The sequence below is a fragment of the Procambarus clarkii genome, chromosome 94 (genome assembly GCF_040958095.1).
Source record: "Procambarus clarkii isolate CNS0578487 chromosome 94, FALCON_Pclarkii_2.0, whole genome shotgun sequence".
Taxonomy (NCBI): domain Eukaryota; kingdom Metazoa; phylum Arthropoda; class Malacostraca; order Decapoda; family Cambaridae; genus Procambarus; species Procambarus clarkii.
Window position 1 is genome coordinate 7,259,395 of NC_091243.1, and position 16,467 is coordinate 7,275,861.

General features: G+C 43.1%; 1 protein-coding gene across 1 annotated transcript; it reads right to left on the reverse strand.

The window, feature by feature from the left end:
• Window positions 1-46: 46 nt before the first annotated feature.
• LOC138359989 (calphotin-like) lies at window positions 47-15,716 on the reverse strand. Its single transcript, XM_069319867.1, has 3 exons — window positions 15,297-15,716; window positions 14,984-15,041; window positions 47-420 (listed from the first exon to the last, which is right to left on the reverse strand). The coding sequence occupies exons 1-3, from the start codon at window positions 15,714-15,716 to the stop codon at window positions 47-49; spliced, it is 852 nt and encodes a 283-aa protein (XP_069175968.1).
• Between the last annotated feature and the right edge of the window lie 751 nt (window positions 15,717-16,467).

A 16,467-nucleotide genomic window follows, 5' to 3' on the forward strand; every position in this document is an offset into this window, starting at 1 on the left:
CTGCGTGTACAGGCACTAAGTCAATAGGAGAAACTGACTGATCTGATTAATCAGGAGAAACGTTGTGATCAGAGCCAACAGGAGAAGCAGTGTAATCTGAGCTAACAGTAGAAGCAATGTAATCTGAGCCAACAGGAGAAGCAATGTGATCTGAGCCAACAGAAGAAGCAATGTGATCAGAACCAACAGGAGAAGCAATGTGATCTGAGCCAACAGGAGAAGCAATGTAATCTGAGCCAACAGGAGAAGCAATGTGATCAGAGCCAACGGGAGAAGCAATGTGATCAGAGCCAACAGGTGAAACAATGTAATCTGAGCCAACAGGAGAAGCAATGTGATCAGAGACAACGGGAGAAGCAATGTGATGAGAGCCAACAGGAGAAACAATGTAATCTGATCCAACAGGAAATATGCAATGAGCTGAGGCAACCAAAAAAAAAACCACTAAACACATAGAAGTCCATTTTTCTCAATTTCAGACGAGAAAAGACCTGGTGAATAGTGAATCCTTACAGAAGCAGACAGCATCATTTTTACAAAGAGTTCTGCCAAGAATCAAGCAGTCCCAGGAGTTTCACTGCTGCAGAGGAACCAAAATACCAAACTCCTGCCATTTTTGTGGAAATCAAACTCCGAGGAGAAAAGTTAAGGCCTGTCTTTCCAAGGCCGCGGCTTCAGTAGTTGCTGTTGGAATACCGAAGATTTCAGCGGCAGTTGATTAGCATTTGATGTGTCGTCAGAGGATATTCATTGGGAAATGTCAATTTTCAGAGATGAGTATTGAAATTTCTTTACAAATAATCAAGCCGCATGCGGCAAGATGGTTCTATTTCATGCGGGGTAGATGCTGATGTTACAGGGGTAGACGCGATGTTACAGGGAGATATGCGGGGATAGACGCGATGTTACAGGAGAGATATATTGTAATTTTTCTCCTGTTGCTGTATCAACATAATATTTGACAAGGATCAAATGTGAAAAGTACAGCATTTGCCGGTGTATGAGATGTATATTTGCCTATGTATAAGACGTATATTTGCCTATGTATAAGACGTATATTTGTCTATGTATAAGACGTATATTTGCCTATGTATAAGACGTATATTTGCCTATGTATAAGACGTATATATAGCGGCGTATAAGATGTATATATGCCAAACCCTACACCCATACCCATCAACAGTGATTGATACAACTACATAACAAAAGATACAACGGCTGGTACAGTAAGGTAACAGGTGGCCAGATACAGTAGGGTAACTGGTGGCCAGATACAGTAGGGTAACTGGTGGCCAGATACAGTAGGGTAACTGGTGGCCAGATACAGTAGGGTAACACGTGGCCAGATACAGTAGGGTAACAGGTGGCCGGATACAGTAGGGTAACACGTGGCCAGATACAGTAGGGTAACAGGTGGCCAGATACAGTAGGGTAACAGGTGGCCGGATACAGTAGGGTAACAGGTGGCCGGATACAGTAGGGTAACAGGTGGCCAGATACAGTAGGGTAACACGTGGCCAGATACAGTAAGGTAACACGTGGCCAGATACAGTAGGGTAACACGTGGCCAGATGCAGTAGGGTAACACGTGGCCAGATACAGTAGGGTAACAGGTGGCCGGATACAGTAGGGTAACAGGTGGCCAGATACAGTAGGGTAACACGAGGCCAGATACAGTAGGGTAACACGTGGCCAGATACAGTAGGGTAACAGGTGGCCAGATACAGTAGGGTAACACGAGGCCAGATACAGTAGGGTAACACGAGGCCAGATACAGTAGGGTAACACGAGGCCAGATACAGTAGGGTAACACGTGGCCAGATACAGTAGGGTAACACGAGGCCAGATACAGTAGGGTAACACGAGGCCAGATACAGTAGGGTAACACGAGGCCAGATACAGTAGGGTAACACGTGGCCAGATACAGTAGGATAACACATGGCCAGATACAGTAGGGTAACAGGTGGCCAGATACAGTAGGGTAACAGGTGGCCGGATACAGCTACAGACGAAGTACAAGGAAATATAACATAACTGAAGGAATACTCTGAGATGAGAGGGAAAAAAAATCTAATTACCTTCCAAATAGCAACGAAATCCCAGCCTGGGACATTAATGCAGGATTTATGCCCATAATATCAAAATTGGGGAAATAGTGCAGCAATAGAGCGGAAATATAGTTAGTATCTGTCGAAATTAACGCAACAAATTTACAGGAAATATGAAGCAATAAATTGTAGCGAATTTCATGAAAAGACTAGGCTCCATATAACTTTTTTTTTTTTGGTTTGGACGAGTGCCTACACCCAATGTGTAGCTATACTCAGTGTGTACCAACACACAAAATACAATGAAAAAATATATATGAAAATAAACGAAGGATAATATCAACTAATAATGTAGGATGATACTAATATAGGATGATAATAATATTAATAATACTAATAATACTAATAATAATAATAAGGTTGAGTAGCTTTTAACGCAAATTGCCGCTCAATAAATTTCAACCACACCTTCACTTTAACAATTGTCCCTAAATAAAAACCTCTTGCTCTTGCTTGAAGTGACTAAAGAAAGTAACAAGACACGCAAGAATTACCACCACAACAATAACGAGAATAAGGATTACCATAAATAATAATTAATGTATGCAAAGTATTTCAGGAAAGCACTTAGACAACGTGACAGAACCGCCGTTAGGAGCAGCTATAAGTGTCGACAACAGAAACACACACACACACACACACACACACACACACACACACACACACACACACACACACACACACAAACAAACAAACAAACACATGTATAAGACTATAGGTTCTGGGTCCTCCATTAAACACTAGATACCATAAATTTCCTGAAGTTATAATTCTGCAATATTTTCTCCCCTTGTGCTATATCCTCAGAAATAGATATATACTGTTATATTCTTCCCCCCCCCCCCCATCCTGGGCTAATATATCATTCTTCCCCCTTTCCCTTTCCCTTTCCCTTTCCCTTTCCCCCCTTGTTCTACTGCTTCCCAATTCTCATACATCCCAGCCTACTGCCTCCCCTCTTCATCCTCTCCCCTTTTCTCCTCCTAATCCATGCCCTCTCCTCTTCCCCCTGGGTCTCAGAGGGGACCCCTTTTCGAAAGGATTGTCTCTCCTCAGTTACCAAAGGCACCCTGCTCCTCGCTCTTCCCTCAGCCGTCTCTTTATCTTTATTCCCAATCTCTTTTATTGTTATATCTTTCCTTCTCTTTCACTCTCGTTTCATCTCTCTCTCACCCTACTCCTCTCCCTTCCGGGTACAAAGAGGACGCAGACGGAGGCTGGTGGCACCGTAATGCCTGGCACTTGGGAGGGTGGGAGCCATAAAATAGTGACAAATGCAGAAGGTGTTACAGCCGAGGCCAGCACGTTGGGTGAGAGGGTGCAGCAGCACCGACACCACGCACACATACGCAAGACCACTCTCTCACACACAAAGGTTATGGAGTATGCTCATAAACATGGATTATGAAGTATGCTCATAAACATGGATTATGAAGTATGCTCATAAACATGGATTATGGAGTATGCTCGCAAACATGGATTATGAAGTATGCTCGCAAACATGGATTATGAAGTATGCTCACAAACATGGATTATGGAGTATGTTCACAAACATGGATTATGGAGTATGTTCACAAACATGGATTATGGAGTATGTTCACAAACATGGATTATGGAGTATGCTCACAAATATGGATTATGGAGTATGCTTGCAAACATGGATTATGAAGTATGCTCACAAACATGGATTATGAAGTATGCTCACAAACATGGATTATGAAGTATGCTTACAAACATGTATTATAAAGTATGCTTACAAACATGGATTATGAAGTATGCTTACAAACATGGATTATGAAGTATGCTCATAAACATGGATTATGAAGTATGCTCACAAACATGGATTATGAAATATACTTACAAACATGGATTATGAAGTATGCTTGCAAACATGGATTATGAAATATACTTACAAACATGGATTATGAAGTATGCTTGCAAACATGGATTATGAAGTATGCTCACAAACATGGATTATGAAGTATGCTTCCAAAAATGGATTATGGAGTATGCTCACAACACATGGATTATGAAGTTTGAAAGGCAATCTAAGTTATCTTTCAGTAGCTCTTAAGCCGTTGATATCAAACACTCACAAACAGAATGGACATTATAAGTATGGATGGGATAAGCGTTAAAGGTTTTAACAAGATATCGTAATGGGTACTAAACAGGCCAGACGAGGTTCTTAAAACAATTTATAATGATGGAATTTCGCATCCAAACACCAACTTTGTTTTGGCGAATGAAATCGCTTTTTTTCTCTGTCATACAAATTATTATTTAAATAAAAAAATCCCAACATATGCAAAATTGGTTAGTTGATTGAAAACGTTCTAAAATGCTTAAACCAAAATATTTTCTTAGCTAGATAAACATGCAAATGTATCATTAAAAGTTCTAAGTTGGGTAAAAGAATCATACACAGGAAGGAATAAAAAATTCGCAGTGATAATGGAGTTAACTTAGTGGTGTAGGATTATGAGTCGGTCTTTAACCCAACCACAGATTAGCAAGTTCCAATAACAACCTAATTCTATTTCGAACACGCTTCACGAACGAAAGATAGCAGACAGTGCAACTATAGTTAATGCACTTGTACCAATCATGTCAAATTAATGTTCACATGTTATATTATTAGAAACTGTGAACCCCTCGAATAATATTATTGAATTCACCTAGATACATAAAGTGAAGCAAATATAATTTTCTGTCACCAGAAAGAGAGATATATATTAGTTGCAGCTTACAGCCTTTACCATAAAATAATTCTAAATGAAAGCGAAATTCATTTATTTTTTACAAACTTTTCCAATCTATACCAGCCATAACAATCCCGAAACCCTGCAGAACGTTGATTGGTGAATTGTGTTATTTGCAGATAAATATTAATATAGACAATATTTTATTTCTCAACAGAAAAACCAACATAAAATCAATTGCAAAACAGTCAAGGAATATATTTTAAGTGAAAAGAAATATATATTTAGAGTTTAATGTTATCTTATTTTCTGCTCACATTCGAAGACGTCGCTTGAGTAGTCGTTCTATACCAGCGATTCTCAGAAGGCTAAATGTCACAACATAATTACCAAGGTGGAACTTAGACATCACGCATGACGACAGTGTTATACTGAGGGTATTGATGGACTGGGACAATAGTTTAATCAAGACCAGGAGTCATCAATCATTTACGCATTAAAGGTTTATGAGCTCTGAAGCACAACGAGGTTGTGTGTAGTAATATTAACCAGGTATCGTAGACGACCTGTTAGGTATCGTAGACGACCTGTCAGGTATCGTAGACGACCTGTCAGGTATCGTAGACGACCTGTCAGGTATCGTAGACGACCTGTCAGGTACCGTAGACGACCTGTCAGGTATCGTAGACGACCTGTCAGGTACTGTATTCGTCCAGTCAGGTACCGTAGACGTCCAGTCAGGTACCGTTGATGTTAGTCAGGTACCGTAAACGTTCAGTCAGGTACCTTAGACGTCCAGTCAGGTACCGTTGATGTTAGTCAGGTACCGTAAACGTTCAGTCAGGTACCTTAGACGTCCAGTCAGGTACCTTAGACGTCCAGTCAGGTACCGTTGATGTTAGTCAGGTACCGTAAACGTTCAGTCAGGTACCGTAGACGTTCAGTCAGGTACCGTAGATGTCAGTCAGGTACCGTTGATGTTAGTCAGGTACCATAGACGTTCAGTCAGGTACCGTAGACGTTCAGTCAGGTACGTAGACGTTCAGTCAGGTACGTTGACGTTCAGTCAGGTACCTTAGACGTCCTGTCAGGTACCGTAGATGTCATACAGGTACCGGAGACCTCCTGTCAGGTATTGTAGACCTCCTGTCAGGTATCGTAGACGTCAGTCAGGTACCTGAGACGTCAGACAGGTACCTAATAAACATTTACCCCTGTTCACCTAGAGTTTCGAAACTTGTAAACTGTTTAATATATGTAAACACAGTGACCATGATTAAGGAAAGATATACAGGTTTCGCAAGAGGCTGCGCTAATGCTTAACGAATCACATCTCTGATATCGAAGAATAATTAGCATATATTAAGATTGAATTAATTTTCACAAATCATCAATCCATCAATCGAAAATATATTTCAGTCTTTCACTTTGCCTTTCTCTCTCTCTCTCTCTCTCTCTCTCTCTCTCTCTCTCTCTCTCTCTCTCTCTCTCTCTCTCTCTCTCTCTCTCTCTCTCTCTCTCAATAAATATTATTTTGGGAGTGAAAACAGGTATTTTAACGTGAAAATCATGTTGATATCATTTGGCCAATTTTAATCACATCTGCTTACACCAAAATTGAGTTTGATTTCAGGGCAGTGCTAGGCGTTTAATGCTCGTTTTCTTGTACCTGATGCACCTGCTCACCTAATAGGAAATGTGTATCTGGGAGTCTAGGATCGATTATGAGTTGAATTCTAGGGAAGATTAGTATAGTTTGACCCTCAATAAGCCAAGGTGGTTTTCGGTCTCCGTCAACCGAAAAAAAGGTCTTACTTGGAGACGCACACAAGAGGAACGGGGAATGTAAATCACTGAAGAAGTCAACACTGGTTTCCGGTTGAAGCTGTGAGCCGTCCTGCCGGTTGTTGTATTCCACCATACTCCTGTCAAACTGCTTCCCGCCAAACACACACCGAAACTACGACGTTGGTACAACGTTCGAACAAGTTTTAACACCTCCTAACCAGTTATAACAACCAATATAGCAAGTTGTAACAACGTTCTAATACGTCATAAACACGTTAAGCCAAGATGTAACAACTTTATTACAAGTTGTAACAAGCGGAAAATAGACACAGTTACGGTTTGTGTTTCCAGGGTTTGACATTTCTTGGAACTCGTTGCTCTTCCTACGACTGCCGGGAGTGTGTGGTCTTTCCGCTTACCCGGGGGCATGTTTGATTGTTGTTGTTATAGATTCAGCTACTCGGAACAAGTTCCAAGTAGCACGTTCTATGGTGAGCCCGTAACTTACCTGACACAGGAGCGGGGCAAGTAATACAGGTTATGGTGAGCCCGTAGTGGACTTACCTGGCACAGGAGCGGAGCTCCGGCATGTCTGAGACGGTGTGTTACTGATAAGGAACAGTGTTTGAGAAATTAAGAATTGCGACAAATGTCTTGCCACGTGCGGAAATAAAGGCTATACTAAAGAGTTATGCAGTCATACAAGTTGGGAATTATGTTTAGATCCGTTATCTGGAGTCAATTAAACTGTCGTCCTGTGGGATTATTAAGTGTAAAACTTTCTCGCTTAAGTAAAATGAGTGAGGTGCACGGGGGGTGGAAATGGCTGGCACACACACGCACGCATACACACACCCACGCATACACACACGCACGCATATACACACACGCACGCATATACACACACACACACATACCCCAGCAAGGGGCTGGGTGGCCGAGTGGACAGCGCTCTAGACTCGTAGACCTAGGGACCGGGGTTCGATCCCCGCACCCGGTGGAGACAGATGGGCAGAGTTTCCTTAACCCTGATGGACTGTTACCTAGCAGTAAATAGGTACCTGGGAGTTAGTCAGCTGTCACGGGCTGCTTCCTGTGTGTGTGTGTGTGTGTGTGTGTGTGTCTGTGTGTGTGTGTGTGTGTGTGTGTGTGTGTGTGTGTGTGTGTGTGTGTGTGTGTGTGTGTGTGTGTGTGTGTGTGTGTGTGTGTGTGTGTGTGTGTGCGTGTGTGTGTGTGTAGAGGGAAAAAAATTGTTAGTAGTTAGTAACAGTTGATTGATTGACAGTTGAGAGGCGGGCCGAAAGAGCAGAGCTCAACCCCCGCAAGCACAACTAAGTGAATACAACTAGGTGAATACAACTAGGTGAATACAACTAGGTGAATACACACACACACACACACACACACACACACACACACACACACACACACACACACACACAGAGGGTAATGGTAAGGGGCGAAAAGTCGGACTGGCGAACAGTAACAAGTGGAGTACCTCAAGGATCGGTGCTGGGACCAATCCTCTTTCTAATTTACGTAAATGATATGTTTACAGGAGTGGAATCATATATGTCAATGTTTGCAGATGACGCAAAATTAATGAGAAGAGTTGTGACAGACGAAGATTGTAGGATCCTCCAAGAGGACTTAAACAGGCTGCAGAGATGGTCAGGGAAATGGCTACTGGAGTTTAACACCAGTAAATGTAAAGTTATGGAAATGGGATCAGGTGACAGGAGACCAAAGGGACAGTACACAATGAAGGGGAACAGTCTACCTGTAACGATTCGAGAAAGAGACCTGGGAGTGGATGTGACACCTAATCTAACTCCTGAGGCACATATAAATAGGATAACGACAGCAGCGTACTCTACACTGGCGAAAATTAGAACTTCATTCAGAAACCTAAATGAGGAAGCTTTTAGGGCGCTTTACACTGCCCACGTGAGACCCGTCTTAGAGTATGCCGCGCCATCATGGAGCCCCCACCTGAAGAAACACATAAAGAAACTGGAGAAGGTTCAGAGGTTTGCGACGAGGCTTGTCCCAGAGCTACGAGGGATGGGATATGAAGAGCGGCTGAAGGAACTGAACCTTACGACACTAGAGAAAAGAAGGGAGAGAGGAGATATGATAGGGACATATAAAATACTCAGGGGAATTGACAAAGTGGAAATAGATGAAATGTTCACACGTAATAATAACAGAACGAGGGGACATGGGTGGAAACTGGAAACTCAGATGAGTCACAGAGATGTTAGGAAGTTTTCTTTTAGCGTGAGAGTAGTAGAAAAATGGAATGCACTTGGGGAACAGGTTGTGGAAGCAAATACTATTCATACTTTTAAAACTAGGTATGATAGGGAAATGGGACAGGAGTCATTGCTGTAAACAACCGATAGCTGGAAAGGCGGGATCCAAGAGTCAATGCTCGATCCTGCAAGCACATATAGGTGAGTACATATAGGTGAGTACACATCTCAGGAACCTGTACATCAGTTGATTGACAGTTGAGAGGCGGGCCAAAAGAGCAGAGCTCAACCCCCGCAAACACAACTAGATGAATGCACACACCAATATAAAGTTTCCTTTCTCTTTTCCAATCAATTTTGCCTAATCCTTTTCACTTTCAAGTTCACCTTCACTCTCACTCTCGCGTCCATCGTAACGCTACAGTTATTTAGTCATCTCTTTACGTTCCTTTTCTCTGTGTACCTTTGGTGAACTTTTATGTTCAAAATAATTTTTATATTAATATACAATATCACTTTTAGATTTTATTCAACTTGTTTCAACAGGCATTTGTTTATTTTCGTTGCTTTCCTTTTCACCTTTGGTATATCTGTGTTAACAAATTTTATCTATTATTCTCTTGTTTTCTCAACTAAGCTTTCTTTTGAACTTTCACTATTGTCCTTTCATCTAAACTTTCAATGTTCTGCTTTTATCTGAACTATCACCATTCTGCTTTCATCTGAACTTTCAATATTCTGGTTTAATCTAAACTTTCAGTGTTCTGCTTTCATCTGAACTTTCTCTCTCTTGCACTTTTATTTTTTACTTTCGCTTATATGCTTTGAAAACGTCTCGGAGATCAACAGAAGGAGCAGGAGAAGCTTGTCTCAGCGGAGATTGCTTGCTTGCCTGATTGACTCACCAGAACTTGCTTGCCTGCATCCCTGATATCCTCAAAAGAGCTTGCTTGGTTCCTTACCTTCCTGCTCCTCACCCTTGCTTACTTGCTTGCATCCCCCCCCCGACTACCCTCCTTTGTTTACTTATTTGTCCTACCAGATACTGCTTGCTTGCCTTTATCCCCCGCCTGCACCACAAGTTAGTAGTGCGGAACTGTTGCAACAAGACATTTGCAGTAATGGGGTGATGTTTGTTGCCGTGATGTCTCTTCCAAAATGGCTCGTATCTCGGGCCGTTTGAGAGGTAAAAGTGCAGCCTGCATGCATGAAATCAGAAAACACACACACATACGCACAGACTTTCATACACAGACACACACACACACACACACACACATATACGCACAGACATTCAAACACAGACACACACACACACACACACACACACACACACACACACACGGTTGTGTGTGTGTGTGTGTGTGTGTGTGTGTGTGTGTGTGTGTGTGTGTGTGTGTGTGCGTGTGTGTGTGTGTGTATGCAGCGGTTGTGTGGTGCCCATATCTTAAGAAGCACATCAACAAACTGGAAAAGGTGCAAAGACATGCTACTAAGTGGCTCCCAGAACTGAAGGGCAAGAGCTACGAGAAGAGGTTAGAGGCATTAAATATGCCAAAACTAGAAGACAGAAGAAAAAGAGGTGATATGATCACTACATACAAAATAGTAACAGGAATTAATAAAATCGGTAGGGAAGATTTCCTGAGACCTGGAACTTTAAGAACAAGAGGCCATAGATTTAAACTAGCTAAACACAGATGCCGAAGAAATATAAGAAAATTCATTTTCGCAAACAGAGTGGTAGACGGTTGGAACAAGTTAGGTGAGAAGGTGTTGGAGGCCAAGACCGTCAGTAGTTTCAAAGCGTTATATGACCAAGAGTGCTGGGAAGACGGGACACCACGAGCGTAGCTCTCATCCTGTAACTACACTTAGGTAATTACCTAGGTAATTACACACAGGAACCTGTGTAAGGAATCATTCGGTACCTTGTATACCACATATGTAAGACCGATCCTGGAGTATGCGGCCCCAGCATGGAGCCCGTACCTTGTCAAGCCCAAGACGAAGCTGGAAAGGTTCAGGGGTATGCCACTAGGCTAGTCCCAGAACTAAAAGGCATGAGTTACGAGGAAAGGCTGCGTGAAATGCACCTCACGACACTGGAAGACAGAAATGTAAGGGAAGACATGAGCACTACCTTCAAAATTCTCAGAGGAATTGACAGGGTAGATAAGGAGAAATTGTTTAACACGGGTGGAACTCGAACAAGGAGAGACAGGTGAAAACTGAATACCCAAATGAGCTACAGGGACGTTAGAAAGAATTTTTTCAGTGTCAGAGTAGTTAACAGATGGAATGCATTAGGCAGTGATGTGGTGAAGGCTGACTCCATACACAGTTTCAAATGTAGATATGATAGAGCCCAGTAGACTCAGGAATCTGTACATCAGTTGATTGACAGTTGCGAGGCGGGGCCAAAGAGCCATAGCTCAACCCCCCCGCAAGCACAACTAGATGAGTACACACACAAGCATACTCACACATACACACACACATATTCCTTCTCTCCACGCTCCTCACATGTAAAAGACTTCACTCGCATTTTTCATTTAAACACTGAGGTACTCTACACATTTCTCTTTGACTCGGTTCAACTAACTGCATTATATATACATTCATCAAATCTGGAGGACACAAGAGACTCATTGGCGTCCGGTTGTCTGTTACAGATGGTGGAAGTGCGCGAGTTGTAACTTAATTCCCGAGTAAACAGCTCAGATTACTTTCGTTCTGATATGAAGCTAATTTAGTTAATAAAACTTCGTATAAAACTCACTTTTGGAGGAAGCAAGTGTTCGTAGTCTATCAAAAGTAAAGAATACTTTACTTCCCTCGCCTGTTAAACTCTTAATACCGTAGAAGCCTCAATAAAGTCCTTAAAATTGTGGAAATTTACCGGAAATAAATAATCAGGGTGATTGTAGTAGCATCTCTGTGCACACACATACACACGCACACACACACACACACACACACACACACACACACACACACACACACACACACACACACACACACACACACACACACTTAATAATTTACCCGGTAGCTTGGAAGCCAAAAAAAAAAACTAATATACAAAATATAAAGAATAAATAAAGATGATAATAATGCCAACGTCATCATATTCTCGCTTCTTATTCATACAATTAAATAACTGTTTTTTCTCTTTTGTTTATCCCCCTATCCCCTCCCCCTCTTTTCCCCTCCCCCTAAAAAAGTATGCTTTTGGGACAGAATAATGCCAAATAAATCTTCCATACCCGGCGCTGGAGAAGATTGCCAACCATTTTATCGTTAAATAAAACCATTAGCCGGCAGTACAATGCCCTCATGGCTCGCGACGAACGGGGCTATTTGCTCGGGGAATTTGTAGAATCGGCCAATCAGAACGAGATCTGCAGAGGTGGTCTTTCACCAGATGGGAGCCACGTCAGCAGAGATTCGCTTGGATTAGTGCCAGAGACCCGTGTCATTCGTCAGGCGTTCTGATTAGATCTCAAAGTGGCCTCCTGCAGCTCCCGGGAGATAATGTCAGTAGTGAGGTTAAGCTCGACTGCCCGGAGGAGGGAATGGTCGTGTGGGTGTAGACCGTCCGTGTCTCGTGAGTACTATTCTGATGGGCGGGTACAGGAGTGGGTGTAGACCGTCCGTGTCTCGTGAGTACTATTCTGATGGGCGGGCATAGGAGTGGGTGTAGAAACCTTAGTTGCTGTTTAAATTTTTTTGTTTTCAGTGTGGAATCTGTGAAGGACATTTCTAAATGTTTTGCCACCTGTTTTGTGTCTTCAGTGCCGTGATTTTCTTAACTGTGTTCATGCGCGAGTGTATTTATGTACTTACCTAGTTGTGCTTGCGCGGGGTTGAGCTCTGGCTCTTTGATCCCGCCTCTCAACTGTCAATCAACTAATGTACAGGTTCTTGAGCCTCGTGGGCTCTATCATATCTACACATTAAGCTGTGTATGGAGTCAGCCTCCACCACATAATTTCCTAATGCATTCCATTTGTCTACTATTTTGACACTGAAAAAGTTCTTTCTAACGTCTCTATGGCTCATTTGGGCACTCAATTTCCACCTGTGTCCCCTAGTGCGTGTGACTCTTTGTTACGGCCACTTTGGGCCAGTAATCGGGTTCGTGCTGTTATGACCTCTTCTTCTATATCCGACCCCAAGACGGTAGTAGGGTTTCAAGAATTGGCTGTATCAGGTAGTAGTGCAATGAACAAATAGTTGTGGGGGATAAGCGAGACACAGTTCCCTTTACCAATATATTTACACCTTCACTATTATATATATTAAATTAAACTATTACTATACGTATGTACACAATGTAATTCACGCAAGACACATATACAATGACAGTGCTCATCATGTCCGATGAATCCAGCTCCCAGGTACGCATCGTACACCTAGTGGCAAACACCGGCGAGTTCACCATCCACGTGGGCCGGTCCACACACACACCGTACCTTCACGATGTAACAACACCCCACCTCCACTCTCCAGATACCCACTGACAGAGGGTTTCAGCAACACGTTGACAGGGGTCACAAACAATCAGATACAAGGGTAGCTAACTCCCTGGCTGAAGTCTCTAGCAGCTTTCTAACCGCATCTCATAACAGACGCATCACTGTCGATACATAACTCTTGCTGACCAATCCCGGGTACGTCGGTCCATGCAACACTGTGTGCATCACCAGCTAACACACTGCTCTAATCTGACGGCAGCCATTTAGTCCTCTTCACAAGACCAAGCCAAGAGTTTGTGAACTGCCCTCTTTACCGCAATTGCTTCCATATGTCAACTCTGTGGACATAAAACGTCATTAATTTTACAGACAGTACACTGGGTGACTCTGGGATAACACCTTTACATCGGGGAATTGATATTGTGCCTTGTAGCCACAACCTAGATGGCGTTAATCTCGATACGCCACCCACCAGAGGTCATCCACGTCGACCTCTCCTTCTGACTGAGGCAGGAAACCGGGGCCATTCACCGGTACCACGCCACCATCAACAGATGGCGTTGTATGAGTTGCAACACATACCGGGTAGTTGGAGTGCAGATCCATAGATGGTGCTGAAATCGCCACTCCGACGATGGTGTCGATACGGTAACATCTCCCCACCAAAAAGAATTTGGTTTGGAAATTTGAAAATCAACCAAATTAGTATGTTTGAATACAACCATTCAGACTTATGCAGATAGATGAACAATGTTAAGAGAAAGTCTTGCTCTAGGAGCTGCATTGAGATGTCTTGACCAGAGTGAACTCCATGATCATGGGCAATGATGTGACTGATGTGCCTGTCAGGATCAACGTCACCTTACGCGTCTTGGTTAATATCAGCGTCGAGGTTCTGCAGAGGATCGAAAAACTGAGATGAAAAGACAACATCTCCCTGAACCGTGGTACAGCTGATGGCTGTCTACAGAAGGAGTTTCTTGTACAGATCTGGCGGTCCCTCAGGGCGATAGGAATCTGGAATTGATGATTTTGGTTAACAAGTACAGTCAGGAGATACGTACCAAGGTCTTTCTTGGTATATATATTTATATATTATATATATAATATTTTATATATATAAAATCACAATTCAATTATATATACTCTAACATTTATGCATTTCAATGGCTTTATTCTCTCACATTCATACATTTCGAATCCCTTATTCTCACATATTTATGCGTCCCGACACCAATAAAGCCAAGCCACTTAGCTAGGCAATTGCATCATCAGTGCTGAGCACCTGGGCTGACAAGGTGGATTTGTATTACCGTTGTTACAGCCACACCTCCCATTATGTCAGCTGATTCTGCCACACCTCCCATTATGTCAGCACTTCTGCCACACCCCAACCAGCATGACCTCTCCTCTGCCACACTCACCCAAGGTGACCTCCTCTTGCCGTGTCGTCAACTACGTCAAAACTGCCTTGTTCTAGTCTCGGCCGGGCATAACGGAGAGGATAAAGGCCTCGGCTCGTTGATAGCCAAATAAACAGTTAAAATATCACCGCGTCATGGGACCGCTGGAGACCAACTGATATATGAATATGCAGGAATATGCAGATCTGAAATGGTTTGGAGGTGTATTCTGCCTGTGTCTCTTACCAGGAGACTGGACGCCAGGGATACCAGGTATGGAGACCTCAATACCACGGATGCTGGACTTGAGGGATAATAATAATTAATAATTCAGTGGGTCCGGGGGACAAAAGGTATTGTATATATGCATGTTAGGCTTATATAAGGTTCCGCACCCTCTCCTTAGGTCGATTTGCTGACCCCCCCCCCCCCCACTCCTCCCAAGATGGAACCTCACAACAAAGTCCCGGGTACCTATTTCTAGGTGAAGTAGGGCATTAAGTGATAGGAAACATACACAAATATTTCTATCCCATCCAGGATTCGAATCCGGAATTACCAATTGTGAAAAGAGAATGAACCCGACTGTAATAGCACTGAGGCTGGACTTGGGAGATTGTAGGCTAGGAATCCTCATTGCAACGGCAACAGCCATGGCAACAGCCACGGCAACAGCCACGGCAACAGCCACGGCAACAGCCACGGCAACAGCAAAGGCAACAGCCACGGCAACAGCAAAGGCAACAGCCACGGCAACAGCCACGGCAACAGCCACGGCAACAGCCACGGCAGCAGCCAAGGCAACAGCCACGGCAACAGCAAAGGCAACAGCCACGGTAACAGCCACGGCAACAGCCATGGCAACAGCCACGACAACAGCCACGACAACAGCCACGGCAGCAGCCAAGGCAACAACCAAGGCAACTGCCAGTATAATATGGCACTGGGTGTCAACTGGCAACATATATTGCGTGGCCATTTCTGGTAAATATCATGTTTCCTTTTTTTAATGGTGCTCAAATGATAATATGTTACACAATAATGAGATGAAATTTTGAGGGTGCTAACTAGTTTGTTAAATAACATCAGTGTTAATCTTCTAAGATGATGGGCAGAAACCTGGCGCTCCACACTGATGTTTAAGATGACTAGAGCTGGTGACGAGCACTTGAGTGCCAGTGTTGGCAGAACACTCCTCGGTAACCTTGTTGGGAAGCACAACCCTAAGTACAGGAAACCTGGGGCCAGATTCATGAAAGCACTTACGCAAGCACTTACGAACGTGTACATCTTTCCTCAATCTTTGACGGCTTTGGTTACATTTATTAAACAGTTTACAAGCATGAAAAGTTCCCATTCAACTGTTGTTATTGTTATAAACAGCCTCCTGGTGCTTCGGAGCTCATTAACTGTTTAATAATTGGAAACAAAGCCGTCAGAGATTGAGAAAAGATGTACAGGTTCGTAAATGTTTGCGTAAGTGCTTTCGTGAATCTGGCCCCTGTACTTTAGGGGTTGTATCACAGTATGGATGCCACCCACAACAGTTACCTAACCCCCGGGTACCAATTTACTACTAGCTGAACAATGAAAGGTGCCCCAATGATTTATATCCCGCCTTGGGGTTCGATCCCGGGTTCCTCGATTGGGATTCGAGAACAAAGACCACTGTACTACTAATTCACATCGTTCTGATGATAGAAAATTTGTCTGCCTATTAACCATCACTT

Excerpts from the sequence above, each read along its gene's own strand:
- LOC138359989 (XM_069319867.1), bottom strand. The coding sequence starts at position 15,716 with ATGGCCACGCAATATATGTTGCCAGTTGACACCCAGTGCCATATTATA. Across the intron at positions 15,042-15,296 it reads TCATTCTCTTTTCACAATTG|TCCAGCATCCGTGGTATTGA; the intron begins GTAATTCCGGAT and ends TTATCCCTCAAG. Across the intron at positions 421-14,983 it reads CCCTGGCGTCCAGTCTCCTG|CTCATTGCATATTTCCTGTT; the intron begins GTAAGAGACACA and ends TGGTTGCCTCAG.